Genomic DNA, 14,672 nt, shown 5'->3' on the forward strand with positions numbered 1-14,672 from the left:
GTAAATATGTTCTTGTTTGAGGGAGAAGGCCTGGACTATTCCTTTAAGGCAAGGACAGAGGGGAGAGAGAGAGAGAGAGAGAGAGAGAGTGAGAGAGAAAGAGAGAGAGAGAGAGAGAGAGAGAGAAAGAGTGAGAGAGAGAGAGTGAGAGAGAGAGAGAGGTCTGGGTGAGGGGGTGGGGGGGTTATTACTTAGAGCTGAAGGGAGCTGAGTTGAGGGGCGGTGTGTGTGTGTGTGTGTGTACGCGCGCGCCTGTGTGGAGGCTGAGTTGAGGTGCAGTGTGTGTGCGCTGTGCAGTGTGTGTGTGTGGAGGGGAAGATGCTGGTAGCCTGCTGCACGCGGCTGATCGCAGGAACCGAAGAAGGGACTCACCACCGCTGCGTTTCATCCTCATCACCTTCTTTCTTTTCTTTCCTCCTTTTTCTTTATTTATCTCCCCGTTTTTTTGCTTCCTGTTACTGTTTTTTATGCACTTTATCCCCTATCCATCCTTCATTTATGTATTTGTCTTTTCTCACCGGGATCAAAAAAGAAGTTTTGAGATGAGCGCGTGCTCCAGATGCGCAGCACGAGCGGATTAACCACTGCGTTTCCTTAATTTGTTTGTTTATATTTTTTGAAATATATTAATTATATGCTGTTTTTTTTTTTGCATGACACTTCACGTGAAGTGCTGCAGCTGCGCTTCAGAGAGAGAGAGAGAGAGAGAGACTGATACACATGCGCGCGCTAAGCTCACCATAAACAGAAGGCGCTAAAAGCCCGCAGAGGCGAATATAAAAAGGAGGGGAAAAAGGGAAGAGAGAAAACTTTATGGAAGAATAAAAAAGAGGAGGAAAAGAAGAAGAAAAAAAAGTATTTAGACGGTGTGTGGAAAGAGGACGAAATCTTGGCTGGAGGATTGAAAGGAGCGGGGCATGAGGATATTGGCCATCATCTTTTTCCAGTGCATCTTGAATGGTGAGTGCATTTATTGTTTTCTCAACGTTAATGAATTCACCGAACTCTTCAGCGGCGTCTAAACGGCCGAGCCGCTCGTGCTGCATGCTCCTGTAGTTCCAGTGCGCGAGCTCTGAGCACCGACTGCTCCAGTAAAGGTGAACTGCATTGATGCATTTAACGTTTTAAGTTTGCACGCGCTGTTTGGTCTCGTTTTTTCTTTTGTTTCGTCTGTGAGCCCTGTTTTGTTTTGTTTTAACTGCCCCCAGTTCTGCAGCTGCAGCTCGTGCCTGTTTTCAATTGAATTCTGTCTTGCAAAATTGGAAAAAAAAAACACCACCCTCTGTGATCTATGTACAATCTTTCTCCTGCAAATTGTACAGAGTGGTAATCATTAATGCAAAAAAAATAAAGAAAAGAAACATTTTATTTACTGTATTTCTTTCATTTTCATACATTTTTTGAAGGATTTCATGATTATGCAAATTGCACCTCTCAGGGCATTATGGGTGTTAAATAAATAGAGATTCAGGAAGGAATCATTTCTTTGACCCTCAGAGAAAAAGTGTAAGGAAAGGATGATTGCAACATTTTTTTTTTGCATAAATTGCAAATGCTGCAGTTTGTGGTAAAAATGTTTAAAGGGATGAATATGCAAATTTTCAGTAGTGTCAAGATATAAATGTATTTGTGGCAGCGGCAATGATTAAATGTATTTAAAATGCATTCTATTTTTGCAAAAGAAATTCAACAAATAGCCACAAAAGAGGCCTAAAACGCTGGCTGTTGGATGAAAATAACAACCGCAAGCCATTTCTTGTTTTTATGGCGTCACATGCGCCATGTTGCAAGTGGAAAGAGTGGAAGCGGTGTGAGAAAAAAAATCATTCCTAATCCCAAAATCCCAATTCTTCATTATTGATTGTGGTGTTATTTCTTTGCTTTATTCTGCGTCCAGACTTTAGATCTTTTTGGTCGGAATGCTGTCGGAAACTGACCGCCGACCGCTTCTGGGCGAACCCTCGACAACAGGCGAAATGTGGCCGTGGGTTTTTTAAAATGGAGAGACGTTGTTGAGAGAGGGGTGCCTGGTTGCTGGGCTAAATCAAGAAGGGTGTGTATGGTGGGGTGGGGGGTAGAGAGAGAGAGAGAGGGGGTAGTGTGAAAGGGGAGGGATGGAAAGAGAAAATGGGGGCGTTTAGGAGATTTTTATGGGGAATTTTTTTTTTTTTAACGTAGGATGCTGGACGGTTTGGAAACCCAGTGTAGGAAAGCGGACAGCACTGCGTTGAGGGCGATGCATCAAGTGCGGATGACAGAAAAACCATTTTGTGTGAGGGCTGAGCTTGTTTAGCACAAAGGACATAGCACAGCGATGATGGACACGTGTGGAGAGGTGGAGTGGCTGCCTTTACAGCCTCAAAAAATGGAGGAAATGTTCAGTCGCCGTAGTTGAATTTGATTGTGCACCTTTGAAATGAACGGCAGTGAATGGAACTGAGTGGAAATGGTCAACTGCATTCAGCTGATCATCATTTTAGAGACCAGTCACTGCTCAAAATACCTGGTGGATTGTGATGGCTCTTTTTTATATAAGGAATAGCATTCAAATTCTGTCCCTTTGATCAGTAGCCCCCTATTTGTACCATTCCATTTACTCCAGGGGTGCAGCCCAGGCACTTTAAGAGTTAATTTATCTGTTTTTTTTTTTTCCTCTCTTTTTCTGCGGTGTGCCTCCCCGGTGTGTGTGAGCCCACTGTAGATGCCTTACAAAATGCAGCTTTCATGATTTGGCTGAGTACACAGCCCACTCCTTGCATGGTCTCTATGGAAACCCCTGTAATGGACGATGGATGGTGCAGTGGCTCTTGTGCTGCTGAGGCTGCGGTCCGCCGCGAGTGACCCCGGAAGTGCTGTAGCAGGACGCTCGATTTCCGGTTTACGAGGAGAATATTCGTAATAAAGGGTCAGACAGTCGTTTACAAAATGGTGCACATTAATACAAGCCATTAACATCATTCATTCACATTATATTCTGATTATTGTACATTGAGAAAATCCACACGTGAATCACTGTGACCTGAGGGTGCTTTATTATCAGTAAATTCTTATCAGAATAAATATATCGAGTGTATTTCTACATTATTTTTTTGCTTCTGCAGACACTTGTGTTGGTTTACGTAAGGATTCATTGTTTTCGAATCCATTTCCCACCTGACCTTATATTTAAAAAAGCTCTGCCTTCAAGACTCAAATATGTAAATGATCTCTTTCCTGATTGGCATTTCCTGTACACAGCTGAGCCTATGCAAATATGTTCATATCTTCAAACTGGGGCAGTACCTAACCGCGCTAAACCCATTTGAAAAGGGTGATGTATCTAGGCCTTTTTTTTAGTGACACTGTCTTATCTGTAGTTTCGAAATATTTTCCACATTTTTGCCGCGTAATCTATGAGAAGACGTTTCGTATTCTCGTTTTTCAGGGCATTCTATCGCTCCCTCGGACTTCAAAGTATTTCTGAACACCCTTCAGTGCTGGACAGCCAGAGCTTTTCCATGTAATATCATGGAGAGTTGTTTTGAAGGGCTCTTCTAAGCGTGGAGTGCCCTCGCCGCTGTGTCTCGATTAAAAACGCAGCTCTAATTGGGACAACAAGGCCCCATCCTTGGAGAGACGGCCCTGCTAACAGGGGGGGGATGATGATGTTTTTGCAAGGTGGTGCCACGGGGCAAATCTGATACACACTCAATTGGACACTAATAAGCAGAGCAAATATAGGGCAAAGTGTACAACGGCCAGCTCACTGCACCGATGAAGGAGAAGGGAGCGTTTAGCTGGATCTAAATAAAGCTGTCTGACGTTCTATTGTCTTAAGTGCATTAGAACATTGTCACCGGTGCAAAATAATCTTGCCGTGACTCATGATCGTTAGAGATGCTGCAAAAACACACAAAATGCAGCATTGCTTTCACCTTCAAATAAAGGTGATGTGTTATTATAAAGAGAAAAACTGTTCTGTTTGATGGTATTACAGGTTTGCTATGTGCAGATATAAGTAGACACCTCTTCTGATGAGTGACACCATGTTAGAGGTGAATTCAATCTCCATAAAATCTCTTAATGTCCCCATGTCCACAACCAAGCGTAGGCAACCTCTCGCATCGGGCTGTGGTGCAGTGGAACTGTTTTCTGGATCGATGCAGCTCCTACCTTTGGCTTGAGTTGGAGTGGTGTTGATGATCCTGAAATAAGCCTCCAACATCTGTACCTCACCTCGCTAATGCTCTTACGGCAGCCGTCAGAGCCTCACAGCAATGTTCCGGCATCTAGCGTGAAGCTTTCCTAGTGCAGTAGAAGCTGTTACTGCAGCAGAGGTCCGTTGGTGCAACCGGTGGGTTTTTCTCATTCAGAACGCAGGATGTGACAGTGGCGGCTAATTCACGAGGGGCCGTCGTGTTCTAATGATTAAAGATTTCATGCGCAGAGGCTGAGCGGCTGTCAGAAGTCTTTAGGCGTCTCATTTAGAACGGGAAGCCAGGCAGGCAGGGATGACTGATTGATCCTGATGAAGCTGTCACTGGGAGATTTTAATCACTCCGTAAATGCAAAACGAATGGCGTGAGCTATGCATGCTTTGGTGGGAAATATGTTCATGTCCCGTGAATTAAAGTGAATTTGTGGCCTGTAATAAACCGAGTGCATATGAGTTCCAGACGGTGTAATGAACACATTAACATGTTCCAGTTTATAGAGTTTGCATTCGTTTGCCTTGTGGAGAGTGGCAGGTTACGAATAACATATTTGTACAACACTGTGTACTCTTATGAAGGGAGTATAAAGTTAATGGTGTGTTTTCTCGGGAAGAATTGTCACGTCCTTCGTTATATATGTGTCCTTCTAATTAATAAATTTCAGCTGCTTGGTGCTGAGGACACAGATGTTGATTTGCGCGCACACACAGTTTGTAAAATCTACCTAAAAGATCAGGAAATGTCAACCACAGGGGTATGAAGCCCTGGAACTACAATGATTTTGATTTATTGTGCAGCCGTACTCTGTAGTGATGGAGTGGCGTAATGCCATCACATTTTCACTAAAATCTTCCAACATTTTGGAGTCCTAGATGTTCACAAATGTTTGGACACAACATAAAGACTGTGTATTGCTTCATAGTGGACTTTTTCCCCTTAAGACTTAACTGTGTTACTTTGGGCGCTGTTACCATGGAAGTGTACTGATGCATATCTCCATTACATTCCACACATTTATTTTCTACATCTGTGAATAAAGGCAAATAATGGGCTAAATACATGAAGAAGTTGGTGTCCTTGGACTTAACATTTGCAGAAATATCAGGAACTAAATGTAATAGTTTTACTGTTTGTTTTTTCACTCACTACATAATGGATTTACTCAGAAAACTATGTGACATTTGTTGACAGTGTGAAATACAATGCGTATTAATGCAATACGAACTCTGTTATGTGCAGTCACTTGGTTCAAACGGTGTATCCGGAGTTGTGTGTTTTAAGGTCAATCTGAGGACAGTGCTGTAGTCAACCACATGTCTGTCATGACATACAACACTCCCATGATATCACATCATCTGTTTATTGGTAATAATCATATACACTTTGTGTTGGAAAAAAATTTTTTCTCTGGAGTAGGATGAGGTTTTTGATTGAGGTTAAGGTCACCATGCCCAATGCCAAGTGTCAGCAAGCAGATAAAGCTTGTGTTTTCTGGAGCGCTACAGCATCATCACATTAGGATCGTGAGTTGGAATGGCGTTTGTGATCCAGAGCTAATCATCCAAATTCATTCCAAATTTTGTGAGGTCATGAAGTTATAAGGAGTGTTTCAGCCTGGACTGCCTTCTTGAATGAAGCACAACACAGGGCAAACAGAAGGGGACTTATTTGCTCCTTTTCATAATGAACTTAAAAAGGGAAATGTGTCATCTCCAGGGACCACTGTAACTTCTCTTGGTGGGAGTCATCTCAGAGCGAGGGAGGGAGGCTTGCAAAGGCTGTCAGCCTTCATATCTCTCTTCACCGACATGCCTTGGTGTCACTTTGGCCTAGAAATATGCAGGAAATATGCCGGGCTCCGTGGCAAGGGGCTGACAGAACAGGGCTATAGTCGCATGGACTTCAGGAGTGTTTATCTTTGGTTTTGATGACTTGGCAGAATGAGCCTTAGTGGATGTGCGGTCCACTAATGAGAGCTCTCCTGTCGCCCTGCGGTGCTGGGGCTTGTTGGCGAGGCTCGTCTCTTATGTAAACAGTTATGGGCCTTTTTAGCGCTGCAGGTGTCCTGTAGTTGGTTAAATGAGATGTTCCTCTCAGACGTTTTGGAGCAGAAGGGTGTGGAGTAGTGGGAGTGGGGTAATACAAATATCCAAATCCTCCCTCTGTAACTTGAATGCCTAAAAGCGCCATTATGTGGAAGATATTTAATTTCTAACACTGGAGTTCAAAACCCTTTTAAAACATATAGAGGTGGGACCCATAGCCACCGTTCAAGTCCTGGTTGAGCAGATGCTCCATATCTGAAAAATCCACAGCCATCGTTCGACTGTGAGAAAACAAATGAACACTAAATCTGAAAAAATGTGGAGCTGTCAAGAATGCACCCCTAAGCAAAGGAAATAGACACAAAAGAAGAACAAAGAAGCTGCTGGTATTCTCAGAACAAGTGACTGGCCCGGGAGACGCCAGAACCCAGGCCTCAACATCACTGAGAGAGGTTGGGATTAGTCGGATTGCGAGAAGCAGAGAATGCAGCCAACTTCTAGGACTGAACTTTGAAGGTATGGCTATAGATTGCTTAGATAAAATGAAAGCCTCTCCCCCAAAAGAATTGAGGCTTTAATAAAGGCAAGTGGTGGACCCAGTAAATTCAGAAATATGTGTTTACATGTATATAATATGTATATGTTGAGATTTTTGTGTATTTGTCTGTTAAATATTTGCTGAAAAATGAGAAATGTGTACTTTTTGGTGTTTTTGATTAGAAATGACATAAATTTAAAAGGGTTGTCTCCAACATGTGTTGCGTAATAACTACTCAATGGGAGAAGTACACTGTGAGATAAAAAGGTTTAGAGAGATTACCTTGCCTACTTTGTGACCTATGTCTTTCACACACATAAAAAGTGCAAAAAACTTCAAAACCGAACTTTGATTTCTTTGTTCAAAAGAATAAAAAAATAAATAAAAATGGAAACTAGGCAAAGTGTGGATTCTAAATGCTGAAATAATGACTTATAGTTCATTGTTGAAGCTCTATTCTGTGTAAATATTTTGTTAAAAAAAATAATTCCCCTTTTACCAGAAATATAGACTAATGCATATAGTTCTCTTTTTTAAAAATATATCTAGCTCTATAAATTTCAGAAATATTTTTATCTAATAAAATATGTGAAAATTAAGGTTAGTGTTTCTGTTAAAATTGAAAAAAAGGCATATAATAGTGGGAAAATAATGATTTATGATTAAATCTTATTGAATTAATTTTACTTACTTTTTGATATTTATTTAAATTTTAAGAACATGACTGCAGTCTGAAACTCTTGCTCATTGTGCATTTAAAAAGATATTGATCTTTTTAATATCTATTTTTACCCTTCATTTGAAATGGTGCAGGTAGCCCTTAACAATATAAATACGATAAAATATTTCAGAAAGATAACAGATAATCTCTGGGAGGTGAGAAAACGGTTCGATGAGACAGAGTCCTACCATAGAAAAGGAAAACGGTCTCTCTGACGGCTCCGGGTTGAAGCAAGAGTGAGCAGCTGCACAGAGATGGCTAACTGGCTAACTGTGACACTGATGTAGCATAAAGCTAACTGTGCTAGCTGCTGCTTCTGTTCTTCGCAGAACAAACCAGAGCCTGTCAAGGTGTAAGCTTTAATGTCCTGTTAGGTAGAGAACAGAATTCATACATTTCTAATACTTTAGTTCAGTCACGTGATTTGAGAGTTAAAAGCTCATTTACATAAAATTATTTGTCTTAATTTATTGTTTGCTAATTTATTATTTGTACCAATCCCTTGTGAAAATATCAGGTTTTGTGCAAATGTAACATTTCTTCTATTATGCATTTTTTTTGCACAAAGCATTAAATCCAGAATTATTTGATGAGGGGTTTGTGTGTGTTATCTGACGCTTGTCTGCTGTGTGTGTGTGTGTGTTTGTGTGTTAGGCGCTAGTTATAAACCATCGTTTTATATGAAAAAAAGCAGCCAAATTTCCACACCCAGAAAATGTGCAACATTATCAGAGATGGCAGCCAAGCGTCTCATTAAAGTGCTGTTGGCCTTGGGTCTGTTATGTTTCCATTTCCTCTCTATCAGCCCGGCCCCAGAAGTGATTATGCTAATTGCTGTTTGATCAGATGATTAAATTATAATTCGATTAATCCTGAGTACTAAATGCTCTGAATACATTTACATATGCTTGGCTGCCTTGGCTTCTTTTTTTGTTGCTAACTGAGCGTGAAGAGGGGCGACCTGGGACCGGGGCAGGAATAAAATTTGGGGAACAAATGGAAAAAAAACCCCTGCATCTTCTGCTCTACAGTCTTTGTGTTTTTTTCCCCCAGCTCTATGCATATAGTCCCAATTTGCCGAGTGTCCATCAGGAAGATTTATGGGAGTCTCATACTAGTGGTCTCTGGGGGAATATCTGTGAGATGAAAACACTGTCCTGTCCCACAGCTCAGCTGACTTCTAGTTTCATTTTGTTGTAAAGCTGGGTGATATTGTCTCTACTGGAGATGTGCTGATGATTTTACAGCCAGTTCTGCTTCCGAGTCCAGTTTATTTACTTAAAGATTTGCTTATAGCTATAGAAGCCCATTCCTACCAGAGGAAATTCTACATTTCTGTTTTTATCAGCAGAAATATTAAAGATTATGTCTTGTTTGCTCCAAATATTGGCTGAATTTCTCAAAATAATGACATATTCTTGATTTCATTTTTTATTCTTGACGTTACTCAATTCCAACAAAGTAATAATTATTTCAGTAATAATATGATGAGTAATCAGTTTATATTATGGTGTAATAAAATGTTAAGAAAATAAGCCTTTGTTTACATTGGACGCCAATGTCCGTTGGAGTCAAAAACAGTAGGAATAATGTTTGTTTCTGCATCGATTAAAAATGAAAACATAAAATGTAGGATCCGCGACCCTGAAATGGACAAGCAGAAAAGATGATGATGATGATGATGATAATAATGTAGGATTGTTCTGGAGTACAATAAACACATAATCACAGATTGCTTTGGAATACTGATTATATTTAAAGATTTGCCCAAAGCTAAAGTGATTCCAGCTCCATCCTTAATTAATTAAGTGTGTATGAAAAAATTGGTAATTAAAATAAAAATAAGCCCATTCTGATTCTGTGTATGCCTTTTCTACACTAAGTCTTTAACTCCAATTTGGTAACGTTAGAGGAGAGATGAAGAAGCATCCGAAACCCCACAAATTTCTTCCCAATTTAGTCATTACCCTCATTACCAGACACTTTTCCCCCTTTTAAAAGCACAATTGTTATTGGTATTTACTGTGTTGAATGTGGAATACACTGCTGCAGAGGCAATCTCAAGATGGAGTAGACTTGCCTGACCCTGGTGGGAAGGGGCTGGGTGTGGTAAGAAGGGGGTGGGTGTCTTTTGAAGCTGCGGAGTGTAGTCTTAAGCAAAGGGCAGTGAAGACCCTGATTTAAAGAAGTTTTACCATTGAATAAAATCCAAATAGTGTCAACCTGACTGTTTCACTTCCATGACAGCAAAGGAGGGGCCATCTCTGTTTGCTTTGTGTTAGGAATTCTGATGAGACAGCAGATCTCTTGATATAGAATACGCACACGGCGTTAATGAACACCCAAAAATGCACTTTTTCTGGTGGAGGTGGAACTGGCTCCACTTCGGATGGAAAGAAAGCAGAGATTGGGAGGTGAGGCAAAATTGAACAAGCCGTTTTTTTCTGTAATGATAGTCCAAGTGGAGGTAGCCCATTCTGGGTGACTGTCTGTGAGGAGTGTGGTGTGTTCTCCCTGTGTCTGCGTGGGTTTCCTCCGGGTGACTGTCTGTGAGGAGTGTGGTGTGTTCTCCCTGTGTCTGCGTGGGTTTCCTCCGGGTGACTGTCTGTGAGGAGTGTGGTGTGTTCTCCCTGTGTCTGCGTGGGTTTCCTCCGGGTGACTGTCTGTGAGAAGTGTGGTGTGTTCTCCCTGTGTTTGCGTGTGTTTCCTCCGGGTGACTGTCTGTGAGGAGTGTGGTGTGTTCTCCCTGTGTCTGCGTGGGTTTCCTCCGGGTGACTGTCTGTGAGGAGTGTGATAATTACAATCATATTGTTGTGATTACAATTCAAGCTTTGGGAAAGAAGCAAATATAAACTCTGTATCAACAGGTATATCATCAGGTCTAACATAATATTCAGCAGGGCTAAGCCCCTCGTTATTCTCACAAATGATTAGAGAGCTGGGGGTGTGGGGTGGAATTGAAATTATCAGCAATGTGGCACAATCAAAGTTGTGAAACAATCTGTTCTTCCCGAGAGGAGAAATCAAGTGTGTTTCAGTTCACGTGTTTGCAGTGGGCCATGGGCAGGCAGGCTGATGAGGCATCAGGTCCGGGGCGAGTGAGGCTCATTTAGCTCCCGCAGAACGCTCCCTCACTTCGTCGCTGATTCAGACGTCATCATTCCTCCGCCACTGTAATTGATTCGGATCCACGGCGGCCGCTTGATCTCGTTACCTACGCCGCAGGGAACGCTGTAAATGAGCATTTGCTCCGGCGCCGTTTAGATGATATTCAGATTGTCTCACTTAAGAGATGGAGGAAGGGGGGGGGGGGGAGAAAGAGAGAGAGAAAGAAAGATAAACAGGAAGGCAGGGAAACAGAATTAACGGAGGAAGAGAGAGAGAGAGGAGAAAATAAATAAAGGACTGAAAGAAGGATGAATAAGAAGAAGAAAGGCAAATATGAAGAGGGAGAGATAAAGGAGAAAAACAGAAAAATTCTTAGAAATATAGGGAGAATGATGATGCTGTGGGAATAAGAAAGAGAGAGAGCAACAGAATGGGAGAAGGATAAAGGGAATAAGAGAGAGAAAGGATGAAGGAGAAACACAGGGAGCGAGAGGGAGAAACAGCATGTTATCAGTGATGGTTCTCATGCTGTTTGACTGCATCTCTCTCTCTCTCTCTCTCTCTCTAGATCAGAGTGATATCACCATCTTTACGTAATTGGTGATGAGCAGGGGTCCATTAACTTCCTCGTCGCTCTGTGCTTAATATTCATGAGAGCAAATTGGACGCCGGGGCTTCTTTGCATTTGGGGTTTGTGGAGGCCCCAGGGCACAGAGGAAAGCCCTCCCCCTCCCCCACAAACACACACTCAGACACACACACACGCACCACCCGCGGCCCTCTGCACAGTGCTGCTTTAATTACCTGCAGCCAGAGCCTGGATCTGTCAGAGCGATGCTGCAGCCGTGGGGGATGTCCTGCCTATTGGTCAGCATCGGACTCAGACATGGCCGGCCGCCAGGGCCAGCATCGCTGTTTCCACAGTCCTTACTCCTGGCTGCAGGGTGTTTATTCATTTGTTTTGGCCCAAGCTGATCATTTGCTGGTTTGTCTGTGATTATACGTTTAAAAAAAACAAAAAAGAAAAGCATCATCAAAAAAACTGATTTTATTCCATACCCTTCATTTATTTATTAAATATTTAATTATTTATTAAGTATTTATTTAAACGTATTATTATTAATTTATACAGGTAAGTGTACAAGTTGTTTAATAAGAATAATATTTAGAATATATGGGACAAATTATTCAAAATATATCTCACTGTTTCCTTGCTAATGCACATTACTTTGCGGATCTGGAGCTCTCCAACCCAAACATTGTGAAACAAGACCAATCAACCATCATTTTGTGGGCTACCAAAGTCAGAAAACGTGATAAAACAAGCCATTCTCACTTTAGAATGGCCCCACCCCTTATTTCAATCTCTCCAATCACAGCGCTGGACCCACGTTTTTGTGAGAGCGCAATGACTAGGTTAAACAGAGCAAAACAAACACAACAAGTGCTGAGTAAATACAGAGACACAGAGAAGAAAGAGAACCAAGGGAAAACAGCTAAAAACCAGAGCTTCTGCTCCTCGCTCCTCACTGCTGTGCACTCGGGGTCGGGGTGAACAACGGGCAGCTCGTTATCATTTAAAGGGACAGGTGCTAAAATGGGACGTTATGAACAGGGATGTCGAGACCAGGGAGAAGACTACTGTGGGATTTAATCCTGGGGTTCTCTGACCAAACCACGTCAAATATGATTCATTAAGAACTGAACTATGTTCACTTGGGGAAAAGGGATATAACGTCTTGTTTATTTTGTCCACCCTTTCCTGTCTAACTTTATTAGTGTTTCTATTGTTCACATTATTTTTCCACACCTCTAAACTCCAGTATTAGATACTGGTTGCATTTTCTGGTTCTTCCAATCCAACTAATCCCAATTCATTAATATCCATGTGTTGGCTTCTTCTCAGGCCTTTATGACGTACAGTAATCCCTCGCTACTTCGCGGTTCATCTTTCACGGATTCACTACTTCGCGGGTTTTTTCAGGGGGGCTTATGGCTGCTATATCGCGGATATTGAGGGAAAATCTAGGAAAACCGTGAAAGATGAATAGCCAAAATATTTCATTAATATTTACATGTATTAGACTGGGCCTGTAGGTGACAAAATATATCATTTACAAGTGTTTCTTACGTACAGAACATGTATTGTTCACGTCCACATCCGAGTGAAATTTACTGACGCTAAATCACAGCTTAGGAATGACTCTATTAAAGAAACTGGTAGGATATCACATGCAGTTCCAGCTGAAAAACATTATAGAACGACTGTTTAATGCAAAGGGCGGGTTGTTAACAGCAACAGGGAGGGTTTTAAAAGTCCAAATACTCGTTAAATACATAAAAAATATATCTTTCCTCTACTTCGCGGAAATTCGTTTTTGGTGGGTGGTCTTGGAATGCAAAAACGAGGGATCACTTTATTTAAAATGTGTATTTATTTATTGTAAACTTACCTTCCTCACCAACTGCATCTTGGTGTCTCCAAAAACCTTGCACTAATGATTCAAATGAACACTCTAAAAGAGTATCCTGAACTTACAGTGGCACTAGTACTGACCTTTAGCTGTCCTGATGGTCTTCTGGAGACATTAACGGGGACAGATCAGTCACCTCAGCTGCTGCAGATTTCTCGGTTTGTAGTGATTGCACATTTACCTAAACGAATCACCTGGAGAACGCTGGTTACACACTATCAGCCGAAAAATGGTGGTGTTCCAAAGGACAAAGCCATCATTCTGTCTTGAATGCCTTCTAAAGAGTTGATCTTGAAGATGTCCTCAGAGACTGTGTTGGAAGTTGGGCTTGAGTAAATTTAACCATGTTTTCTGAGGCTGTATAACCCCAGAGGGTTCATAGTTTGTCTTTAGACCTGTGTGTTTGTGGACCACTTGGAGCATTCCCAAGAAAAACGCTTCTATTGTTTCTTAACTTCCATGTATTTTAAATTTTCTAGACCATGGAACCCAAGAAACCATTGAAACGTCAAATATGATCTGTCTAGAAAGCCTTAAGGAACCACAGTTGTAGTGGTAAAGCCTCTATAGTTGTAGACTATATATTTGTTGGGTGAAATCAATAAAATTATTTATTCAATTGTAATTAACATATTAAAAAAGTAAATGAAAAAGAATAAAATGTGCTGAAAATTTTAGAGAGCACGCTTTAAATGAACCAAAATTTGGCATACACTTCTATAAACTGACCATCTACAAAACTTAATAAGAGAGAATACTGCAGGGCTGGTGTATTTTTTCTTTTTCCTCTGCCATGTCTGTGCTTTCTCTCCTAGTCAGCACCTTTATGCTCCTCCAACCTGGACCCCTGTACCAAACCCCCACCCCCTGCCCCAACCCCCCACGATTCACCTTCACTTTATGAGGTTCCGTGCCCTTGAGCTGTCACCTGACAGCCTTCATGTTTTAGCCTCCGCTGCCTGGACTCGAGCATTAGAGTCATTCTCAATTGAGAATTAAAATGTCTGCAGCGGCAGATGGAAACGTGGAGCAACGTAAAGAAATAGCAGCTCCGCTTCAAACCGTCAAAGTCGCTCTTGGTTTTCTGAAGAAAAAAAAAAGCCGTAATGAATTATACATTGATCAACATTCATATTTGAACAGGGCCGTCTGTTCACGGCTGTTTAATGATGGTCAGATCATTTGATGTTTCAAAGGTAATAGATGTCTGATTAGGGATGGAATCTCTTGGGCCACAGTAAAGACCAGTAATTAAAGCAGGGGCTGATACTGATAAAATAATTTTCCTTTTTTCTGTGTGCGTGATCCAGATGTATATAAAATTGTGGGGTATTTTCTACCTTATGGGGGTGAAAATTAAGATTACATATTACATTAGAGTAAGGCTAGGAGTAGGCCTCAGAATAGCCTTTGTTTTGTATATGTATTGTATTAGACCATTTTATGTGGCTGATATCACAATGATAGAATAATAATTCAGTTACACTCCTTGGAAAAGCAATTACCTTTCAGTAAAAACATAATTATTAAGACTTTTCAGATATTGAAACTGTGTAAAAATGTTTAAGAATCCTAATTAAACATTATAACAAA

At 41.2% G+C, this 14,672-nt stretch overlaps 1 protein-coding gene across 3 annotated transcripts in view; it reads left to right on the plus strand.

Moving 5' to 3' along the window:
* The first annotated feature begins 830 nt into the window (after positions 1-830).
* The window catches only part of dscama (Down syndrome cell adhesion molecule a), a 97,937-nt gene continuing 84,095 nt past the window's right edge, over positions 831-14,672 (plus strand). For all 3 annotated transcript variants that reach the window (XM_066650737.1, XM_066650738.1, XM_066650739.1), the window contains exon 1: positions 831-960. In XM_066650737.1, coding sequence (XP_066506834.1) covers positions 918-960 — 43 coding nt within the window. In that variant the 5' untranslated portion in view covers positions 831-917. The remainder of the gene's footprint in view (positions 961-14,672) is intronic.

This window comes from Hoplias malabaricus, chromosome 18 (assembly GCF_029633855.1).
Source record: "Hoplias malabaricus isolate fHopMal1 chromosome 18, fHopMal1.hap1, whole genome shotgun sequence".
In the NCBI taxonomy this organism is placed as follows: Eukaryota; Metazoa; Chordata; class Actinopteri; order Characiformes; family Erythrinidae; genus Hoplias; species Hoplias malabaricus.